The sequence below is a fragment of the Centropristis striata genome, chromosome 4, assembly GCF_030273125.1.
Source record: "Centropristis striata isolate RG_2023a ecotype Rhode Island chromosome 4, C.striata_1.0, whole genome shotgun sequence".
Taxonomy (NCBI): Eukaryota; Metazoa; Chordata; class Actinopteri; order Perciformes; family Serranidae; genus Centropristis; species Centropristis striata.
Genome location: NC_081520.1, coordinates 27,421,662 through 27,444,950, shown reverse-complemented (window position 1 = coordinate 27,444,950; position 23,289 = coordinate 27,421,662). Strand labels below are relative to the sequence as shown.

At 38.6% G+C, this 23,289-nt stretch overlaps 1 protein-coding gene across 1 annotated transcript; it reads left to right on the top strand.

Moving 5' to 3' along the window:
* Positions 1–15,633: 15,633 nt before the first annotated feature.
* LOC131970686 (G-protein coupled receptor 4-like) lies at positions 15,634–21,289 on the top strand. Its single transcript, XM_059332113.1, has 3 exons — positions 15,634–15,846; positions 18,659–18,870; positions 19,952–21,289. The coding sequence occupies exons 1-3, from the start codon at positions 15,634–15,636 to the stop codon at positions 20,499–20,501; spliced, it is 975 nt and encodes a 324-aa protein (XP_059188096.1). The 3' UTR covers positions 20,502–21,289.
* The last annotated feature ends 2,000 nt before the right edge of the window (positions 21,290–23,289 follow it).

The following is a 23,289-nucleotide window of genomic DNA, read 5'->3' as shown; positions in this document are numbered from 1 at the left end:
CAAGGGGTCGACATTTAGCTAATGTAAATTTCACCTCAGCAGGTTCCTTTTTTATGGCAGGAGGAGGCATTTCTCTTTCCTTACTTTTAGATGAACTCAGGCAGGAGATTCATTTTGCCATCTTTTCAAAATATAGCCAATAAAATCTATTGTTATTAGGCCTATCTGACTGCTTGTATTGCCTCATGACTGACGAAAAATGTCCCTTGTTGTGTGCAGTATAATTGTGATGCATCGCAATGCATCGTAGAATCGAATTGAATCGAATCGTTACCTGGTGAATCGTAATTAGGGTTGCAAAATTCCCGGAATTTTCAAAGACGGAAACTTTCCATGGGAATTTAAGGGAATTAACGGGAATTAATGGGAATTAACGGGAATTTATGGGAATAAACTGGGAATTTTCAAAATTGAAGGTTGGCTCTTCTTAGGGAACTTAAATATAGTTGAGGAAAGTATATTTTAGCATAATCTTGACTAAAACAAACAGATGCCATTCAAATACACTTGAATATCCATGCCATTCCTCAATCAAACCCTAACCCACACAAAGGTTCGCAACAGGCTCACAAATGTGAGAGTGGAAAAGCTGGTTGGCATTCGCGCAAACCTAAGGCTCTTTGAGCCTGACACAGAGCCATCCTCAACAAGGCTGGAAAGTGACACTGAAGAGGAAGACTCAGAGTTGGATGTGGAGGAAGGGGACATGTTGTTGGATGTTGATGAGGAGCAGGTAGAGTCTATTGACTGAGCAAAAATGCAGAGGATTGCTTGAAGGAAGATTTGCATGTTTAATGGAACGTTTTGGAGGAAGAGTGGCATTTTTCATTTAACATTTTGAATGGGACTTTGTGGAGATTTTTGGATGGGGGGGTGCATTTTTGAATGAGTGGGGTTAGGGGATGGGTGATATTGAACCCAACACTCCTGTTTTTGTTCATCCATGAAACAAGTAATTAGAACGTGTTCTACTCTACTTACAAATAAATCTGTTGAAATATCTGTTGAAAACATTTTGTATGGACGTTTTCTTATGACTTTTGCTTATATTTATGCTTGTATATAATATATTCCCAATTAGTTCTCATAAATTCCCATTAATTCCCATTATGGAATATATATAATACACTGAACAAAAATATAAACGCAACACTTTTGTTTTTGCTCCCATTTTTTATGAGATGAACTCAAAGATCTAAAACTTTTTCCATATGCACAAAATAACCATTTCTCTCAAATATTGTTCACAAATCTGTGTAAATCTGTGATATTGAGCACCAATGTGCAAATGAGCACATTGAACCCCACCGCCACCATGGGCCACTCGATTCACAACATTGACATCACAAAACCTCTCACCCACACGACGCCACACACGCTGTCTGCCATCTGCCCTGAATAGTGAAAACCGGGATTCATCTGTGAAGAGAACATCTCTCCAACGTGCCAGACGCCATCGAATGTGAGCATTTGCCCACTCAAGTCGGTTACGACGACGAACTGGAGTCAGGTCGAGACCCCGATGAGGACGACGAGCATGCAGATGAGCTTCCCTGAGACGGTTTCTGACAGTTTGTGCAGAAATTCTTCGGTTATGCAAACCGATTGTTGCAGCAGCTGTCTGAGTGGCTGGTCTCAGACGATCTTGGAGGTGAACATGCTGGATGTGGAGGTCCTGGGCTGGTGTGGTTACACGTGGTCTGCGGTTGTGAGGCCGGTTGGACGTACTGCCAAATTCTCTGAAACACCTTTGGAGACGGCTTATGGTTGAGAAATGAACATTCAATTCACGGGCAACAGCTCTGGTGGACATTCCTGCTGTCAGCATGCCAATTGCACGCTCCCTCAAAACTTGCGACATCTGTGGCATTGTGCTGTGTGATAAAACTGAACATTTTAGAGTGGCCTTTTATTGTGGCCAGTCTAAGGCACACCTGTGCAATAATCATGCTGTCTAATCAGCATCTTGATATGCCACACCTGTGAGGTGGGATGGATTGTCTCGGCAAAGGAGAAGTGCTCAATATCACAGATTTACACAGATTTGTGAACAATATTTGAGAGAAATGGTTATTTTGTGCATATGGAAAAAGTTTTAGATCTTTGAGTTCATCTCATAAAAAATGGGAGCAAAAACAAAAGTGTTGCGTTTATATTTTTGTTCAGTGTATATATATAACATAATACATATTACATTATATTATATATATATAATATATATGGAATATTTCCAAAATTCCCAAGCTTAACTTCCCATGGAAATTTTCCAGAAATTTACCGGAAATTTTCCGCCCCTTTGCAACCCTAATCGTAATCGAATCGAATTGTGAGGGCAGTGCCAATGCACACCCCTAGCGGTTACAGCATCAATGGACTCACAGCAAGAAAATTGTTGAACTTAAGATGAACAAACATTTCTTCATAACTTTGTCTGCAGATTAAAACCCCAGTGCTCACCTGTCCAGGACAGAGAACAGGGAGGAAATCTAATTAGTCTCGCTCATCCCTCGTTGTTATTTCAGGCTTTGTGTGTATTTTTCCGTTGGACTCTTGTTTCTGCCTGTATTGTCCTGTCATGTCCACTCTTCATTTATTTATTCTGAATTATATTTGCATGTCTTAGTATTCTCAGATGCACGTGGCAGAGAGGATGTCGGACTCGCAGCATGCAAACTCTGCATAATTTATGGTTTTAAAGTGAACTAAACTCCGCAGAGAGCCGAGAAGGAGACGCACGTCTTCTGCTTCATTAGAACCTGCAGGGAGGAGAGTGTTTGTAACTGAAACAAACCTCCTGGTGAGCTTTGTTTTGTTTTGGTGATTTACAAGGTTAAAGTGAGTTTTGTTTCAGCGTGAGGCGGGTGGTAACTATGTTAAAGTGTAAACATTGAAACAGAGACAACACAACAAATGATTGTTTGGACCAAATCACTAAATCAATGATTAGATCTGCACATCCTCGCTCCTGCTGAGGTCACCTGGCAAATGGTTAGCTCCACATTAGGATCGTTTGTAACTTTGTGAACGAAGGTGACTGAAGATTCATTCTGGCTAAATGAGAATGAAATAGATATTTATGGTCACACAAAACAGTTACATTTCTATTTGTTTCTTGAAGATGACACAACTTTCATCACAGATCTGCAGAGAAAGACTAGGCTTAAATCTGGCAATCTGCAGTGTTTCTGTCATGCTCTAATGAATATGATCATGGACATTAACTGACGTGAACACCTGTGTAATAGAAGTGTGCTCTTTTTTTTAAGTTTTTTGCTTTCATAGACTGCTGTAATTCCTTGTAAAACGATATCTCGTCCCTGTCCCGCCTGCAGCTGGTCCAGAACACTGATGCCAGACTCCTCATCTAACCGGGGCAGCTGAATGTTCCCAGATCTAAACTTAATTTCAGAGGGGTGTTCCATCAACGTGGCTAAACAAACCGCGGCTTCATTGAAAAAGCCTGGATAGAATTAACACCAACTTTCACTTCAGGCTAAAGCCGTTCCACTAACGCAGCTCAGCCGAGTCTAGTCAATGCTAACTCAACCCAGACTATACGAGCTGGCGTTGTGCACCAGCCCGTATTAATCGATCGTGGAACAGCCGGGAGCAGCCAATAAGATGTCGCAAACAGTGGTGAAAATCTGAAGGAGCTTTTTGAAGAATATCAGGTGACGGTCACAAATAGAGGTGAAAAAAACAGCGCAGATTTTTCCTCGGCAGCCGAGCAAACGATGCTGTTGGAGCTTTATGAAGAATATAAAGTGACGGTCACAATAACAGACAATACTACTGCCATTAACAGAGCCAGGGAGATGGCATGGCAAAAAAAAAATTGCAGACTGATAAAATGCACGAGTAATTCAATCCTACTTATTGTGTTATTTGTAGTTGTTAATAAATTAAAAATAAGATCACTAGATACAATAACAGTGGTTATATCATCAGTGGGCTGGATAATAACAGCTGTATGTTCACAGTTAGGTGTAGGCTAAGTTGGGAGAACTCACAAAATGAATTTACTGTAAATTGGCCTAACTTGGCGAAGTAACCCTGCCCTATATTAATTATTCTGTTACATATCAACAGTAGGAATCTGAACAGCCAAAAAAGGGCTTGGACAAGTGAAAACGTAATAATGTTTGGGCTGTATCTTCATTCTTCAGATTGTGTATAATTATGCACCTTGCTGCAGGACACAGTTGGAACAACTACTGCAGCAAGCAATGATGAAACTGAGAAATTAATATTTATTGGCAACATAATCAGCTAAGCTACTCTTTGACACATTTTCTTTTACAGGATGTTGGCGCGATCTACAAGCGTTATATGCTTATAATATAATATAATATAATGGAAACTGAAAACCAAAAACTCGAAATGGAGACAAAAAGCTGAAAATGTAATAATTAAATTGGAGATAAAGTAACTACATAATAATGTAAGTAGGCCTATACATTTTACCACAGCAGAAGGTCCTGATTTAGAATGCATTTAATGTGGGGTTTTTTTTTGTCTTAACAGCTAGAACAAAATGAATGAATAAAGGCCTACTAAAAACTTTTGCACACTTTTCTTAAATTATACATGTTTAGCTTTCAAATAAAGCATTCACAAAAGTTGCATGAATCAAACAACAGATTGACTGAAATAGGTATATAAATTCATGCCTCATCACATTGTGGGGAAAAAAGGTCTAAACTAGGCTGTAACATAAAGAAAACCAAGTCTAAACTTTCCGCACGGACATGACAAAAGTGACGCGCACGCGATCAGAAACGTGGCGGAACTGACTTTTGGGATATTGTTTCCACCCGTCGGGAATTATTTGACACACAGCTAAAGTTAGCTCGACAGTTAGCCTGCCCCAGAGCAGGCTAGTTCAGTGGTGTACGTTACCATGGTTACTGAGCGGGGAGTCACACAAACCTCTTTGATGGAACGCATCTCTCACTTAAATTAGCGAGGTTTATCATAATAAGCCAGGCTTTTCCTCAATCCAAGTTGATGAAACACCCCTCTGGAGTGACTGTGCCTGCTTCCAGACTGAAGAATACACCCCATCTCCATCAGATCCGTCCCCTCTACTAAGTTCTTAAGGTCCAGGATCAAAACTCAGTTTTATTCGTTAGAGTGTATAACAGCAGGAAAGACAGTAAAAACACAAGAAATTGATAGTGACAGTCGTGACATTAGTCAACAAACATAATCAAAATAATGCCTGCTGAGACAGCAGCTTTGCCGTTTTGTGCCACACAAAATCACTCAAAATGTAATTTTGTGGCCTTTTTCCATCTGGGAAAAAAAAAATTCCTACTGATAGGTGAGTAAACCTTCATGTTTGATAGTTTCATACACTTAGACTGTTGAAGACATTCATTCCAATGGGTCGTTGGTTCAATGGTACAAAGTTACCTACAGGAAACATTCAGACAAGAAACCAGTTAAAAAAGTTCCTTTTATAATGTTTTTAAATTGAATATGTTATTTATTGTACCCTGTTAAAGCTACTGAATCTTTATACATGTTTATTAAATAAATGTTAAATGTTAAAATGAATTTTAAAAACATTCTTTTTCACTTGTGCACCGTTATGGTACAATGTTGCCTACGGGCAACAAACTTACAACATTTCTTCAGATTATGTTTATTTAGTCTATTTTAAGACAAAAAAAACACTCCAAACATTTTTTTCCTAACTGGCATCATAATGCCTACCACAGAGGGTTAATGTTTTTTGTGCAGAAAAGTGACTCAGAGTGTGATTCTTCACTCTGAGAGACACCAGCAGTCATTAGGCCCATTGTTGGTTTTAAAGCAGCTTTGAGGAGATTTTCTGGCAGCGCTCCTCTCTTTTGAATCAGATGTGACTGTGTTGGCAGTAAAAGACAAAGATTTCAGCGAGAGACGTTATAACTTCCCTTCACGACTGAACAGGCTCCATAAACCTGCCGTCCACGTCTCCTCTTTGTCCTCGGACTCTGAGTCTGAGCTGAGTTTCTGTTTTATTGAATTCTTGATATTGGCATTAAGAACTCTATTTACCACCTCAGTAATAAAGCTTATTAATTTATAATTCCCAGGCATAGCAGAGCTTTAAACAGGGATTTGAGAAAAGCTCACTGTGTGAACACAGCTACAGCTCTGGCCAGGGTGTGTGTGTGTGTGTGTCAGTAAGCTGTCTCCCATGTAATGAGAAATTGATTTTGTCATTCTGTTATTTTTGCTTGTTACTCTTAATGTTTTCTTTCTGTTTTCTATGAAAATGTGGAAGATAAGAACTAACTACTAACAACTAACATATAATTACTGTGTTCTATTCTAGTTTCCTCAGTGCAACATGTCCATTATAAGGTGACAGAGGATCTGACCTTTAGGCTTCAGGCTCCAGGATTCAGACTCCAGGCTTCAGGATTCAAACTCCAGGCTTCAGGCTGGGGGTTTCTGCTGATATTTTTTTATATAATCATCCAGATGACACAGATTTTATGCTAAGTGGAGCTGATTAACTGCCTCTGATTGGCTATTTGCTAGGAACTGCTGATTGACCGGCTGATAGTCGGTATTTCTTTTAAAGAATAGAGTAACTACAGCAGGGACATAACAGAGATTTTCTGCCATCATTTACAAGCCCAAATCAAAAAAGGTTATAAAAACAGAAAGATTTGCGACCTGCATCCATTAAAGATGCACGTCGCATCTTGGGGTTGGGAAACTTGTTTTCTGTAAACGGATTTATTCTGAGTTTGTCCCAATTAAAGCCGAACTTTAACCAAACGTTGGTAAACATCACCACTTTTCGTTCTTCAGTACTAAATGTTTCACTGCTCGTCCGTCAGAGGAGATGCTCTGGTTTCTGGTCAACAGGAAGCTTAACAAAGATTAAAAAACATGAAAGTAAAACTAACTGGGTTTTAAAACTCCTGCATTTGCATCCCTGTGAGTGAGTAAAAGTGTGAAGAAGAGATTTTTATTTCCTGCTTCTTCCTCTAAACTTTTTTTTAATTGACCTTATTAGGAGCCTCCCTGCTGAGAGAGAGAGGGGGAAAGAGAGGGAGAGATCATATTTTTAACAAGGACGGCAAGAAATGAAAGAAAGAGAAAGAAGGAGAGAACATTTTGTGTCTGCAGGCTTCATGACGTCTTTAATGGACCGAATGCTGCTGACTGACACATTTATTACACAAGGACTCGTCTTCATCTGAGAGGACGGAGGGATGAGGATGAAAGAAGAAAAGAAGATGTACAAAGACATTTTTAAAGGCAGAATAACTGCTGCTACATGTTGTTTTTACTAAAAAAAAAAAGCCTGAAAGATGTCGATGGACTGATAAACATGATTGACGTTGTTTATCTATATGTATATATATATATCACAGAAACAACATAAAGCAGACGATACTGACAGAATGAAAACATCTGATGGAAGGAGAGGACAGAATAGCAGAGACAGATGGAGGACACAGTTCACAATGTCTCTTCAGTGTCCAGCATTTATTCAGAGAAAGAAACTGTAAAAACAGACATTATTGTTAGTTTGAACTTTCTGACGGTCCTTGAATGGATCATCAGTTGTAAAAAGTGGCCAAAACTTGTATTAAAATGTTGCTCTGTGTATCAGAATCTCTTTATTCTACATATATCACTTAAAATAAAGAGTTTGCACTAACCAGATCCTGTTAAAAACATTAAATTCTGCTCCTCAAAGACACTGTGAAGACCAACATGGTCTCACAGGAATCCGTGAAATAGCCATGGATTTGCTTAACTCAAAATCCGTGGAATAGCCACGGAATCACTCAAATTTCCGTGAAACTGACACGGATTTCACTACAATGCAAGTTAATGACAGTCATATCCCGTGGCTATTCCAACATACAAAGTGATTATTTACATTCACTGAGTGAATATTTAGAAAATAAAACATATATTTCTCGCTAGAAATGTGATCAAAATCCATTTTTATGCAGAAACTAATTCAAAATATTGATTTTTTCACTAAAAATGAGAGAACTGTCCGCCATGTTTTTTGTTCTGACCGCCGGGACCTTAAAAGTCACATGACTTGGAACAAGCCAATAGGACAAAATATTAACTTGCATTGTGGCGAAATCCGTGTCAGTTTCACGGAAATTTGAGTGATTCCGTGGCTATTCCACAGATTTTGAGTTAAGCGAATCCGTGGCTATTTCACGGATTCTTGTGAGACCAGGTTCGTGAAGACATGATTGATTCTGCTGAGACCAACGGTCACATGACAAATATTCACTGAAAATCTGTTTACACAGAGCAGAGAGGAGAGGACAGGAGAGGCTGGAAACATAACAATACTTAAATATGTACAATATGTGGAGAAAACTGCTTTTTACAGCATTCGTGACACTTGTGTTGGCTCGGTAGATTACATTTTCTTATATGATTTTTGTGATTATAACTTATGTACAAAACACATGTTCCACTCATTACACAGCACCAACATACTGATGACCTGTACAGATTTCAGCATGAATAATGCAGCCGCTCACTGTGCAAAGACAGTTAATTCAGCAGTGTTTATTATCTTTCCTAAAGCTTTCCTGTCACAAAAAGTCACAAAAAGACCGCAAAAAACATGTAAAATGACCAAAAAATGAGACACAAGACTACTTAAAGAAGTCATTAAGACCCAAAAAGACACCAAATTACCAATAAAAGTACTAAAACAGTCACAAAAGACCAAATAAAGATGTAAAATTACCATAATAGACACAAATTGACCAAATGTGACACAAAAATACTAAAACAAAATCATAAACTTCTTTCCTGAAGTTTATTTTTGGTGTGGAGTTGTGGTAAACACACAGCCTATCCCCAGACCTGAACATTCAGACTGTGGAAGGAGAATATCTTCCTTGTGTTGACAGAGAAAGGCACTATTGTCTACATGCACCAGCCTGCTGCAGATACGTGAAACGTGCCAGTTCTGAGCAACCGCAGGCACATTCCTCTCTCTCAGACAGCGAGCAAATAAAACATGGCAGCGTGCGAAGCAGCCGCCATCTGTCAAACAATGTGCTTTCAAATCCTAAACACTCAGGGAGCAAGTGATCCTTTGAGTCTGCAGTGAGAGAGAAGAATCTGATCTCTGCATGGACGAGCAGAGATTCTTTATTTACAAATAAACATTTCTCTTCACAGAAATCATCTTCTGTTCAAATAAATAATTCTGGCTATTATTCTTTTCAGCAGGGATCACATGATGCACACTGTGACAAAGAAGAAACTAACAATAGAGTTCAAAAGGACACACACACACACACACACACACACACACACACACAGAATATAACACCTTTAAGCTGTTTTTGCTTCTTTTTGGTTCCTTTATTCACACGGTGGCTGTACGGACTCTGTGTGTCTGAAGGGCCGGCAGGCGTGAAATGAACAAGTTCAGAAACTGTGCCATCCAATCATACACACAGACACACACACACACACACACACACACACACACACACACACAGCACTCAGTCTGCTGTGAGGCTCACGGTGCTGCACCTGTTTGTTCACAATGAAACCAAAAAATAGTTTTATAAAACATAGAGGAGAGTTTCAGTGCTGAAGGCTGAAAGCTTTAATAATTGTCAGAAATGTTTCAATAGTTTACCAGGAAAAAGCTAATTTCCATTGATTTTGTCATTTCCATTGTTGTTGTTTATTTATTTGTTGTTTTATTAGTCGAGACAGACCAGTGAGACAGAAAACACAGAAAGAGAGAGAGAGGTGACACCCGGCCCAGAGGTTTAAAAAATGATGTTAGCATGGTCCCAACACACTTTACCATTAAAAACCAAGTCAAACAAACCAGAAGTTTCATCAGGAAATGTGAAAAAAGACACAAAAATGACACACACACACACACACACACACACACACACGCACACACACAAAATTACCAAAGGAGACATACAATTATTAAAACAGACATAAAAGACTAACAAAAGGGATATCTTTACTCAAAAAACACATGTGAAATTACCAAAAAGTCACTAAAGTACCACAAAAAATGTGTAAAATGACCCAAAAAGGAGACACAACATTACTAAAACAATCATAAAACACCAAAGGAAGATGTAAATTTACCATTAAAGATACAAATTAACCAAATGAGATACAAATTTACTATAATAAAGTCATAAATGACCATAAAAGCCCTTAAATGTTTCCCAGCAGAGCAGTGTTGGTGTCCATGTTTTACCAAATTGCAGCATGTGATTCAAACATCTCTTAACTTCCTGCATCAGGTTTTTACTGAACTATGTCACTTCCAGTAGTCACGTCGTCTTCCTAACTACTTCACTTCCAGCATTTGCATAATTTATTTCCTCTTTAATCTGTCTTTCAGAGCCTGACCAGGAACTGTTTGGCCCTAACCTTAAGCCATGTTTCCACTAGGGGGAGAAGTGGCCACCGGGAAAATCTCAGGCCCCACCCTCTCAAAAGTCCGCTCACTCTGCGTGTCTCCATTACAATGTAGCCCCCAGAGGGATTTACGAGACGCCAGAGGTGACGTATGTGGTTTTCGACCGTTGCGTAATCGCTTAGCGACAGTTTCGACTGTGACGTCACATACGCAACGGATTAAACACGGGAGACTCAACTGTGGCCGCCATTGCTAACTGTGCACAACGTCAGCAGCTGATCATAAAGAAAGCAGCATGGCTAATTATGCACATCGTCTACGCTGATCATAAACAAGTGATTGTGAATTAACCAGCATCTCTAACTGTGCACAGAGTGTCCGATGCTTGTTGTAAACAAACAGAGATCACTAAGTCAACACCTCCTGTAGCAGCAGCACATACACACTGTACTGCTACAGAGCTAACTGTAATTTGAAGACGGGGCGCTAAGGGGTCAACCTCTGGCTCTGCAGCGGGGAGAGACTGTTACAGAAGGACTGTGCTGCTTCGACTCGTTCTTACTCTTCTTAACGAGCCGCCGGCCCCCGCAGCTCGTTAAGAAGAGTAAGAAGGAGTCTCCAATAACACCAGAAAAAGTCGCTGGATTTGTCTCCAGTCGCTTTCTTAAAAGATAGTTGCTAAGGGGGTCTGAAAAGTCACTTAATATGGCAACAAAGTCGCTGAGTTGACAGCACTGCTTGGTCGGCAACACTGCTTCGTCGGCTTTTACAAATGGCGTCTGTTGTTGTCGCATAGAGTACTACGTCACATCCCGCTTAGTACGTCACATCCCGCTTAGTACGTCACATCCCGCTTAGTACGTCACATCCCGCTTAGCAATCTATCCAATCAGTAACCAGGCTTTTTTCAGGGGAGAAAAAAAGCCCTGCTCTTCGACAGGGACGAAAAAAGTCCAGAAAAAAGTCCGCTCCAACGCCTCGTATTCAAATTAGGGGCATTTTGGCGAGTGAGTATTGGGCGGTAGTGGAAACAGCCCTTTAGAGTGCTGACAGAGCACAAATTCAACCAAACCAAAGCTTTTTGTTACAGCAGTGAACCTTACCATGTCCTGAGATTCTCATAGGACATGGGAGCTGTGGTTGAGACTTTGAGGATCAGATGCAGCAATATGGATTTTGGCATCTGCATTGCACGTAATGTGAAATTGTAAAGTGGAGTTATATTTATCAGATTGGTGAGAGCGGGTTGGAAACATATTGAATGTAAATATGCAGACAGTGTGCATCAGTAAAGCTTCATTTAAAAAGATACAAATCTAGCATGTTTTACTGTCTATCTTTGCTTTCTGCCTCATAAAAGAATAAAATAAATGAGCAGAAAAGTGAAGACCCAGTCCATTATTTCTCCCTGACAAGGCTGCGGTGACATTTTATTACTATCCGATGTGCAGAACTCTGCTCTGTGTTGGTGGAGCTGCAGGACTGGCAGAGAGCTCCACATTACTGCAACTTCTCCTGGAGCCTCATTGATATTCTACACCTTCCACAGCTGGGGAAGTAGGGACAAATATAATGAAACTTCTGGTTGTTTGCAGGCATAATGAATGAAGCAGGGAGGGAGAGAAGAAGAGGTGGGCAGAGGGAGAGAGAGAGAGAGAGAGAGAGAGACAGAGAGAGGAGCTGCTAGATGAAACAAATGGAGGACGAGGAAATTAATTCTAAATGGAAATAAAAGAAAAAGAAAAATCTGTAAAGCTCACATGCAGAGGAAGGAAAGGTGAAGAGACACAAAGAAACCAAAGAGAGATACAAAATGACCAAAAAAAAGATGTAAAAATATCAAAACAGACACAAAATGACAAAAAAGGACACAATGTGTCAAAAAAAGAAATGAAGGAGGTGATGGAGAGGAAATATAACTAAAGAAGAAGAAAGGGTGACTAAAGGAGGGAAAGATGGAGAAAAGGAAAGATAAGATATCAGGGAAAACATCTAACAGAGAACATGGATAAAGAAGAAGATGAAATATGGAAAAAAGGAATGATGAAGAAAGGAGAGAATAAAAAGGAGGAGAGAGAGATGGAGCAGGATGGAAATTAAATGGAGGGGTGGAAGGGGGATAGATGAAGGAAAGAGAGTAGAGGAGGAGATAAAACAGAGAGGAGAAGAAAAATTGTGAAATATAAGAACCAAGGAGAGAAGATGGCGGTGGGGAGGGGAGGAGGAGAAAGAAAGATGAGAAATGAGTGCTGGAGGAGAAAGAGGATCAGGAGGAAGAGGACGCTGGCATTGGTTCGAGTCCTTGTTTCCTTGTTTCTTTCCTGCGGTTGAATAATTAATGTGAGTTTAAACTTTAGATTACCTGCTGCGACACACACACACACACACGCACACACACACACAAACCCTAATCCCTGACCTAAACCTAAAAGTGACATAAACCTTTAAACCAATTCTTAACCCTCAAAGAGGCCTTTGACGAAGTGTGGACCAGAGGAAATGTTCTCACTTCAAGTACAAAAAAAGCCATACACACAGAAACTGAAATACAGTTGATGACAGGTTGATCAATAATTGTGTCCACCAGTGAATTACATTGTTCATCGTAGGACTGACCATATGCAACAATAACACTTATATTGAAGTTATTGTACATAATATTTGGTAATTATTGATTTTCTTTACAGCTAAATCTGGGAAAAATAATAATAAATAAATAATAATGTATTTTTTATGACTTGATATTCAAAACAAAAAGTTATTTGGTTTTCTCCTTGTGATTTTGATGCAGCCCCTTATATCAAGAGTCTATAAGTCTTAACTTATAGGTTCAGAGATCAATTGTAAGTCATATAAAATCATGTTTTATTGTGTTTGTTCTCCTGCAGCCTGCTGTTGTTTTGTCCGTCCTCTAACTGAGATGTCTCAGAGACACTTTGTCTTTCTGCTGCAACCAGCTGACAGCTTTACTGATCAGCTGTTAGGCAACCAGCAGACGAACGATCACCTGACATCTCACTGTGACACTGTAATGTGTGTGTGTGTGTGTGTGTGTGTGTGTCAGATGTATTATTGTGTTTGGGGTCTGGCAGCTTCCACGTCCCCTTGGAAATCAATGCTCTCCCTTCTACTCATATATAAACTGAACCGCAGTTTATACCTTCTTCTGACACACAAACCCCATACACACACACAGCCATAGACACACACATGCTCTAACTTAAGACGAAAACTAAATCTGAAATAATGTAGTTATCTCTTTCTTAAATATAACTTTCTATTCCATTCACATAACAACTATAAATACAATGAAGCACAACAAACACAACATGAATGCAAGTTAATTTGCAGACAGAAGCCTGGGGCTGTTGGCCTCTGTGTCCCTTCATTCAAATCTGACGTGCGAGTAAGATTATAATCTGATTTTGTATCTACCGAATAAAGTATTTATAACTTCAGGTGATACCACTCATGTACACTGTTTTGAATAATAGAGAGGAGGGGAAGAAAGAAGGGTGTGGGAATGGAGACGAACATGGAAACCTGCAGCCAACTCTGAGCCTGTTTCTCTACTGGGAACAATGGAGTCACTTTTACATAGTAAAAGGGTCAGTTTGGGTCCATAACTGAGTCAAGCTTTAGATTAACATCAACCTGCTGCACTCCATCACTCGTCATATTTCGTGTCAGTGTTTGTTTCTGGTGGCGAGAACTCATTCTGGTCGTCCGGCAGCGGTCACAGGTACATTTTGAGACTTTTTTCCTAACGCAGAGATTATTAACATATATTCATAGAAATATATATATATATATATATATATATATATATATATATATATATATATATATATATATATATATATATATATATATTTAAAAAAAATAATATAATTAATTAGAGGCTTTGTAATTAATTAATCGAAATTAATCGCATTTTAATTGCATATAAATATTTGACCTGAGAACAGTGAGAAGTACTTTTTTTCACATGGATTTTTAGTATACCATTGAATAATGACTGAATACATAAGCTTAAGCAACAAAAATATTGTTTATTTTTGTCTAAGTCCAACAGACCAGTGCAATTTTTGCCATTAAGTGTAGCAATAGCATATTTAAAAATATAGTACATTTCAGAAATTCAGGTAGCCTATAGGTAGGTAGACCTTCTGTAAACTATAATACTTTGTTTTTTTAAGTATAATCAGTCCGCCTGAAACTCATCCAGTGAGAAACGTTCTGCGGTGCAAAAATAAGTGCGATTAAAATGCATAAATTTTTATTTAACGCGTCAATTTTTGTGTAACTAATTCATCTTAATTAACGCGTTAAAGTCCCGGACCTAAAATATATATATATATATATATATATATATATATATATATATATATATATATAATGTAAATAATTTTTATTTAACTGACTTTATTTTAGAACTTTTATATTAAATTGTTTTTGATGATATAACACAGACTAAAAAGAAGATGAAGATGTAAACAGATAAAACATGCAAAAGATAGTGTTTGAATTAAAGAGTCCATATATCTCAAACATGCTTACAAAAAGATATATATATATATATATATATATTTTTTTTTTTTTTTTGTCTAATTTGGATTTTTAACACAAATTGTCTATTAAATGTGAGGATTACGCATTTCTGATTATATCTTATTGAATTTAAGAATCCATAAATCTAAAACATGATTATTATTGTTGTCTCTTGATCGGAACCAACATGAATACACTGACAGGTGTTTGTAGCTTCATTTGCATTGCTCCAGGACATGTTGGCCCCTGAGACATGCAACCAGTTTTGTGTTGTTACAGTATGATAAATGATATGTGATATGTTATATAACCCATGAATTAGGATTAAATACACAAAATATTTAGTTTTTGTGCCCTTATTCTGAAAAATACAATATTCAAACTAAGCTCTTGACATGATTTGATTACAATAACAACTGTCTGGAACTGTATTATTTATTAAATATTATTAGTTTAGCCTACAGAGATAGTGTAATATAAATATTGATAAAAAACTGAAGAGACACCATTTCATGGTCTGCATTGATTTTGTGTATAGTGTGTGTGTGTGTGTGTGTGTGTGTGTGCGAACCTGTAGCTCAGAGCTTTAGTGATGTCACTGAACAATGTTAGGTTAATATGAAACAACATGCTGCCTTTCTATAACCTGATCTCTGAACCTACAGGTTTCACTCTGAACAATGGACAACAGCCTTAATGACACAACCAGCATCTACTCTGACTATGGCAACTACGGCAACTACACTGACTATAGCAACCGTTTTTGGTACACTTCCCTTTATGGTGGTCGCGGTTATGGTGAAGTTGCGTTCATCCACTTTGTGTTGACATGCTTACTCATTTGTCTCGGCCTTCCTTTGACCTTTGGGGCCATCTATGGTCTCTATTCTCTGGTAAGAACATTTATTTACTGTATGTGTCATGTCTCTGTGTCTGTGAGGGTCTTGATCTGGTTGGACAACAGGTCTCAGGGGGTTGGGATGAAGTGTTTTAAAGGAATAATTGACTCAATAATTAAAACATACACAAACCTGATTGGACCCTAAACACATGCAGTGACTCCATGCAGCCTTCTCTCAAACTCTAAAGATTAATGGCAACAGAAAATAATTGTCAGTTTTGTCAGATATTTGTTTGGCATTATTTGAAGTTAATTGTTTAAAATAAAGAAGGTGTGACAGTTTGTATAAATAATCTTCAAATGTAGCAAATGTACAGTTATGTGCAACACAAACGGGGCTTTGGTAGCCAAGCAACCAGGGCCAGGTGGTGGCCACCATTCAGAGAAGAGCAATCAGCTGCTCCTGTGATATTTGACTGCCACTGAGAGAGAAAGAAAAACAGCTTAAAGTGCCCCTTGAACAGAAAGCATTTTTGGCCAAACCGTAGCTCCTTTCTCCTCATTGAAACGACTTCACTTTGAGCATCCTGAGTTCTTCCTGAACGTCTACATATCTGTTTTGTGAAGAAAAATGAAGATATGTTTTTTTAGAGCGATCAGAAGAAACTGGTACCGTTGCTTTCCTCCAGAAATGTTCCCGCCTTTTCACCACGGTGGTCTATGAGGCTGTGGGTGCATGTTGGTGCCGCATCTGTGCGTCCTATACCCAAACGATAACTCTAACAGCTTTAGCAGACGAATATGAGTGAGAAGACACATTTTCCTACGTTTCTATGTATAAATTATTTCTGTAGAGTGCGACCTCGGGGTGCAGTTTACAAATGTATTTTTTGACAAATTTTTCTCTCTCTCTGCACTCTAGCGATGATGTCATCACTTTAAACTCTCCATAAGGTGACATTGGGGGGATTTTTTGGCGTGTATTTGCCGAATAATTTGAAAACTGTTTGCTGAAACCCTTCGAAAAGTCATAGCACACTTGTCATGGCTGAGCCAGTTGATTTGATAACTTTTTAGTGTATGTGCGACCAAAACTCGCACAGAAGAAAAGGAAGAATACAATCTAGGAATAATGTAGCACTGTAAGTATGACTACTATGACTATTAGGACCACAGTCTAGGTTCTAGGTTCAGGTGAGTGATTGATACTAGTGCTCAGGAATAACAGACCACAGACCAGTGAATAAGTATTAAATGCCGGCTTGTTTATATAGTGACTGATTAGAAAACAATAACCATGTGATGGTACCAAACACTATTACATACACAACAACACACACAAAAGAAAAGAATGGTTCGATTTCCCTTCAACCAAAATGAATCTGAGATCTCAGGAAAATAAAGTTATTGACCCCTATTTATCTCTTTTGGATTCAATACAACCTATTTGAGTTGAGGTATAATTTTGTACCTTTGTTTCTTATATCGGTTGTTTAATCTCTGATATCTCCTTTGAGTTTACTCAGTTTAAGTTCTCATTTTATCTCAGTTAGGCCTATTTATGAATTTAGTTCTATTTTCCTACTTTCTCTTTAGTTTACTCACTTTACATAACCCATTCATGTAATACCGATTTGGCACACAATAAGTGAAAAAGTGAATATATAAAAGAAAACACAGTTCAATGAAATATCAAATGCAACTCAATTGTCAGATCTCACAGAACAATTAGAAATTACCAGTCCTTTAGTTAAGTCCTTTCACTCCAAATGAAATTCACTGTGTGTCTCTGCAAAACCTGTTAGTTCTGTCCTCCCACGATCCACAAGTGTCAGAATCAGTGTCTTTGCCCACAGTGTGCAGGTGAGTTTTGCAGAGTACGTGATCCTCTGAGTGTCTCTCCTATGGGTAGCTCGCCATCTTCTTTCCACAGCTCCAGATGTTGTCACACCCCAGCGATCCCAACTAAAAAACCTGGCCTGCCATACAACAAGGCAACGCACAAGCAGGCATTTTAGCTTCACATATCAGTAAAATAAATGAAAATAAAATCCTAGCACTGAAATACACGTTAACTATTAATTTAAATCCAAACCGCTACCTGAAATGGCAGCTGGGCTCTAGCTTTTACTCCGCTGCGAGGTTAACTTGACCGTGCACATGCTGTTTTTTAGCTTTTTGCTACACATTGCACAATTGAAAAACACAAAATACACAGCTCAACACTCGTTTAGACTGCCTTAGCTTAGCTGCTAGGAATATCGTCTTCACATTGACCTTATACAACAAAGGAATAACCTGCTAATACACACGCTAAAAAAAATAGCTTTTTGACTCAACAAATCCTCGATCAAAACTCAAACAAAACAAAATCCAGCAGGTTGAAAACAGTATCTTCCCAAAAACGTAAAAAACAAGATATAAAACCTCAAAACACACTCCTTTTACTCCTATTTACTTTCTTTCTGTCTCGTTTTCAACTTCTCCATTATGTGCTTCTCTTACTCTAATTATCCTCTCCCTCCAACAAGCGGCGCTAGTTTTACCTGATTGGCTGTTACCATGACACTTGTTAAAGGAGCAGTACACACAAACATAATGATAAATAGCACAGTCTCACTATTTTTAAGGCTTCTTGTTACCTTAAACACAATTGTTATTGTATTTGCTTACAATTAGTATTGACCTAGGTTTCTATTTGTTTGTTATCATATTCACCTAGGTTACAATACGCCCAGTGGATAGTATATAGTGTGCTCTTACAAGCACACTCAATAAAGTTGAAAATATTAAAATCAAAGATAATATATATTTGGGAGTTCAGAACATGTTTCAGCTGCTTGTTTCCTTTTGTTTTCCTGCAGGTGAAGAATGGTGAAGTTGCCCCTATCTACGTCATCAACCTTCTCATCTCTGACATCATTCAGTTCTGCTGCTTCATTGTTGAGGTGGCACAGCCGAAGAACACATACAAGTACTTTTCTGAGTATGGGGAGATAATGGATGTCTTCTACTATATTTACGACTACAGTGTGTTGGCCAGTGTTGGCTTCATGGTGTGCATCGCTCTGGAAAGGTACGTAGCTACCTGTCTAATCTAATATGTGTGAAGCTTCAGTAGGCGTGTTTCCACTGAGTACTTTCTGAGTACTTTTTTGAAAGCGGCTGAGTGTTTTGGTTTGGCCCACTAGTTAGTTCCCCTCGGCCTCTGTTCCCATACAGGTACTTTTGTAGTGGCTAACCAACAGAGTTCAAATGTGACAGCAGACCGACGCAGCAAGCAGTGATGCCAACTTAGCCCCACTGTCTCTATATTTAGCAACAATTCAGACCCCTCTAGTGACTCTTTGTCTCTATATTTAGACTGTTCAGAACCCTCTAGTGACTCTTTTTACAAAAAGCGACTAGCAACAAATCTAGCAACTTTTTCTGGTGTTATTGGAGATTTTTGGAGACTTGTTCCTACTCTTCTAACGCATAGCAGGAGCCATCCCAAAGCACTCACAAGCGGCGCAGTCCTCCCACAGCAGTTTCTCCTAGCTGCAGTCAGAGCAGGAGATGTTAACCCCTCAGTGTCCAGTCTGCAAATGAATCACGCATGCGTGAAATCGCCGCCTCAACCATATCCAATCAGCGTCGACTAGTCAGTAGCAGCTCAGAAAGTACCTGAGTCAGGTAGGTACTTTCTGAGCTGCTATCTGAGCTGCTAACCGGTGAAGTTGGGTGGATCTTGGGCGGATCCTCGCTCCCAAGCCACACCCATAGCGGCTCACTAGAGGGAAAAGTATCTAATGGAAACATGTCTAGTGTCTGACCATTGTATCACTATAGAACTCTGAAGCTGTCTGTCTTGTTCATTAACAGCTTTTTCCCCCCAGGCCATTAGACTACTCAACAACAACAACAACAACAAGAAACCACCATGATCATGACACAAACAAAGACCAACTGACTGTCACAGTAACTTAAAATAACCCAATGTTATGCACTATTGTCTTTATATGCACAATATCATACATATTTAAAGTGCAACTTAATCTTTATATAACTTATAGATCCATTGTCTGTGTTAATGTTGTGTCAATTTCAATCCTCTGTACCTGTTGCATTGTTTGGTTGAAACTAAAGTTGACTTTGACCTTGACTTTGTATTTCAGGTATTTGGTCATCGTCCATCCACTGTGGTACCGCTGCAGACGAACCATCAAGACCTCTGTGCTGATCTGTGTCCTGGTCTGGATCCTCCCTGTTGTCCCTCTCCTCATTCAGTGTTTCTGTGATAGCAGTGTCTCCTTAGTCGTTTACACCATCTCGGAGCTCCTTCCTTTACCGCTGATCATATTCTTCCTGGCTGCGACCCTCAAAGCCCTGTATGCTTCCATCTCGGTCCCAGCTGACGAAAAACAACGAATTGCAGGAATGTTGATCCTGGTGCTGCTGATTTATCTGCTGCTGTTCCTGCCCGGCATTCTTATGTTAGTGTTCTGGTACGATTTCATTTTCAACTCAAATGCAGACAGCTACCCACATCTTGAACGTCTCCTCGACCTGTCTCCTATGTTTCTTAAGTTGAGTCCTCTGGCAGACTTAGTTCTGTATATGATACTAAGGAAAGGGACCATACGCCAGCTTTTGGCCTGTGTGAGTCACAGCAGAACAGACGGCAATGAAATCAACACTGTAACTGTGGAAATGTCTGTAGATTAGTGATGGGAATTTCAGCTCTTTTTAGTGTGCCGGATCATTTGGCTTAGCTCACCAAGAAGTGCTCTTTTGGCTCCCAAATGGCTCTTCATTTTACCACTTATACCTTTTTTAATTCAGCCAAATTTAGCGCTGTTTTGACTTGTGATTTGTATTTAAACACATTTATCAAAGAAATACAGCAATCAAGTAAATGTGCTTTGTTAAGGCCAACTACTGACATCTGGACAAAAAAACAAACAAAATGTTTTTGGTAAAGCTTAAAAATAATAATAAATAAACAACATAATAAAAAGAAATATAATACAATGTGCCAAACAGCAGCATCCAACAGTTTTAGGTGTCTCTATGAACTAATCACCATCATCTATATAACTGTTACTTTTTCAGGGCAGATTGGCATTGAGGAACACCAAGTGCCTCATCTTAGAGGGGCTGATCCGCTTTCTTCTCTTTGTTATATTATATTATATTATATTATATTATTTCTGTCATTGTCACTGTCTCAGTGCTGCCACCCCCGCCCCTCCCTGCTTGGTGGTATGATCCATGTCAATCCTCACATGATTGGTTCGCACGTGACACCCGTAGTCAGTGTCCGCAGCACCTACAGGTACTTTTCCTAACAACAAAAGTAAAAAAAAGAAAAGAAAGAAGAACGGCTCTTTGAACCGGCTCGTTCGCCACTGACACATCACTACTGCAGAGAGAAATGGAGAGTAAACAGAAGAACTATAGAAAAATAGAAAGAAGACATACATAGACAGATTGTGTCTTCTACTGAAGCTTTGTTTTGACTGCTGTTGGTAAATGTTTTGTTAAACCTGCTGAGGTTCACAGTGATGACTTAAAAAAATATATATTAGTGTGTTAGATGTAGTGAGTTCTCTGTTTTCATCTTTTAATCACAGAAACAGATCAGATTATATTTGGTTCACTGAGCTTATTGATGTCTTTTTTCAACAGTTTTTCGTATCATTTACATTTTGTTGTTTACTTTTTCATATATAATTCTTTTCATCTTTATTTTTCATATAACTTGCATGTCTGTGCAATAAGTTTTGAACGAACATACGAGTTATATGTTGTGTGACTTTTAAATGCTTTTTACAGATAATTAACTATAGTACTAACTATCTAATATCAGTTGGTTTTTTTAGTGGGAGGCATGGTGTTTTTTAGGATGTTAATCAGAGCAGCTGTTTTGTGTTGGCAATGTGGATAAAATGCACAGTTTGTGTAATTTTAAATGAAATTGTACATTTTGTGGACATTTAATAAATAATCTATTTCTTGACAAAAATGTGAATGCTTCAGTGTGAGTTCAGTGTGAATGTTTGTTGCATTTGTTTTCAATGTATATGCTTTTTTACTTTGCATTTTTTTCTGTTTTTGCAGCATTTTTGCAATTAATGTGTTTGTCTTCTGCAATTTCTTTTTCAAGCACAGTATTAGTGGCCACCATAATATACCATCCCAGTGAAAAAGCTGCTGTATGCATTACATTTTCACTCTTTTGTTGTTTGCTTTGAAACTGTGAAGTAGCTGTAAACATTTTAAAGCAGTTTCTGAAAGTCTAAAGATAAAACGAGTTGATCAGTTGAACCAGAATATGAAATGTACCAGCCCGCTCTCTTAAATCTGCGTAAAAATAACTCGACTTCACACCTTTAAATTTTGTGCAATGCAGACACCAAAATCCAGTCCTGCTGCTGTTGTGAAAATCCTACAAACGACAAGAGTTTCTTAGAAAGACAGCCCTGTTTGTTTTTGCTACTTGTCATTAAATCCCAGATACAATAGGCAAATGTTAGGAAGCAGGACCAGAGTGGCGTAAATTGTAGGAGGCAGACTCAGGAAACAGTATCCAAACAGTGAATTTATTTATAGTGCCGCCCAAAAAAATATCTACAAAAAAAATAATAAAGAGTTTTCTGGACATAACTCCATCAACAGTCAATAATCCCGGCTACTACTGCAGCTAATACAGCTACAATTATCAGGGCAGCACTTTGTAAAATTAGTTCTTTTAAATCGGCCTCCCATTATCACCGATGATGTCACCCAGGGTACAAAAGGTGGAAGTGGCTGGACGCCTCCTTCCTTTGTCCTGAGCACCAGGTGAGTATGAGGGGAATAAACTGAATCAAACTTTAAACAAGTAAATGTTTCAATTCAACAAAAAATCCTCTCTGCTAACAGAAACAAACCCAGAATAAAATATGGTTAAATACTAACAAAACAAACAGTTAAATAAATATGAAATGCTGCCATGCCAATATAGTGACCAATGGTGTTTTTTCACCCACTTTGTCACAGCAAGATACACAAACAGGTACTTGATTCAACAGCAACGGCACAGTTAATTTTCTATTACTGTACTATATACAGTTGAAACCAGAAGTTTACATACACTATATAAAAAGACACATATGCTTTTTTTCTCACTGTCTGACATGAAATCAGACAATCACTTTTCCTGTTTTTGGTCCGTTAGGATTACCAAAATTATTTCTATTTGCTAAATGCCAGAATAATGAGAGAAGGATTTTTTAAGACAATTTTTTATTACTTTCTTCAAAGTCAGAAGTTTACATACACTAACATTATTATGCCTTGAAACAATTTGGGAAAGCCGAGTACTGTACCGGCATGGGCTGAAAAGCCACTCTGCCAGGAAGAAGCCATTACTCCAAAAGAAACATAAAACAGCCAGATTACAGTTTGCAAATGCACACAGGGACAAAGACCTTATTTTTTGGAGAAATGTCCTGTGGTCTGACAAAACTGT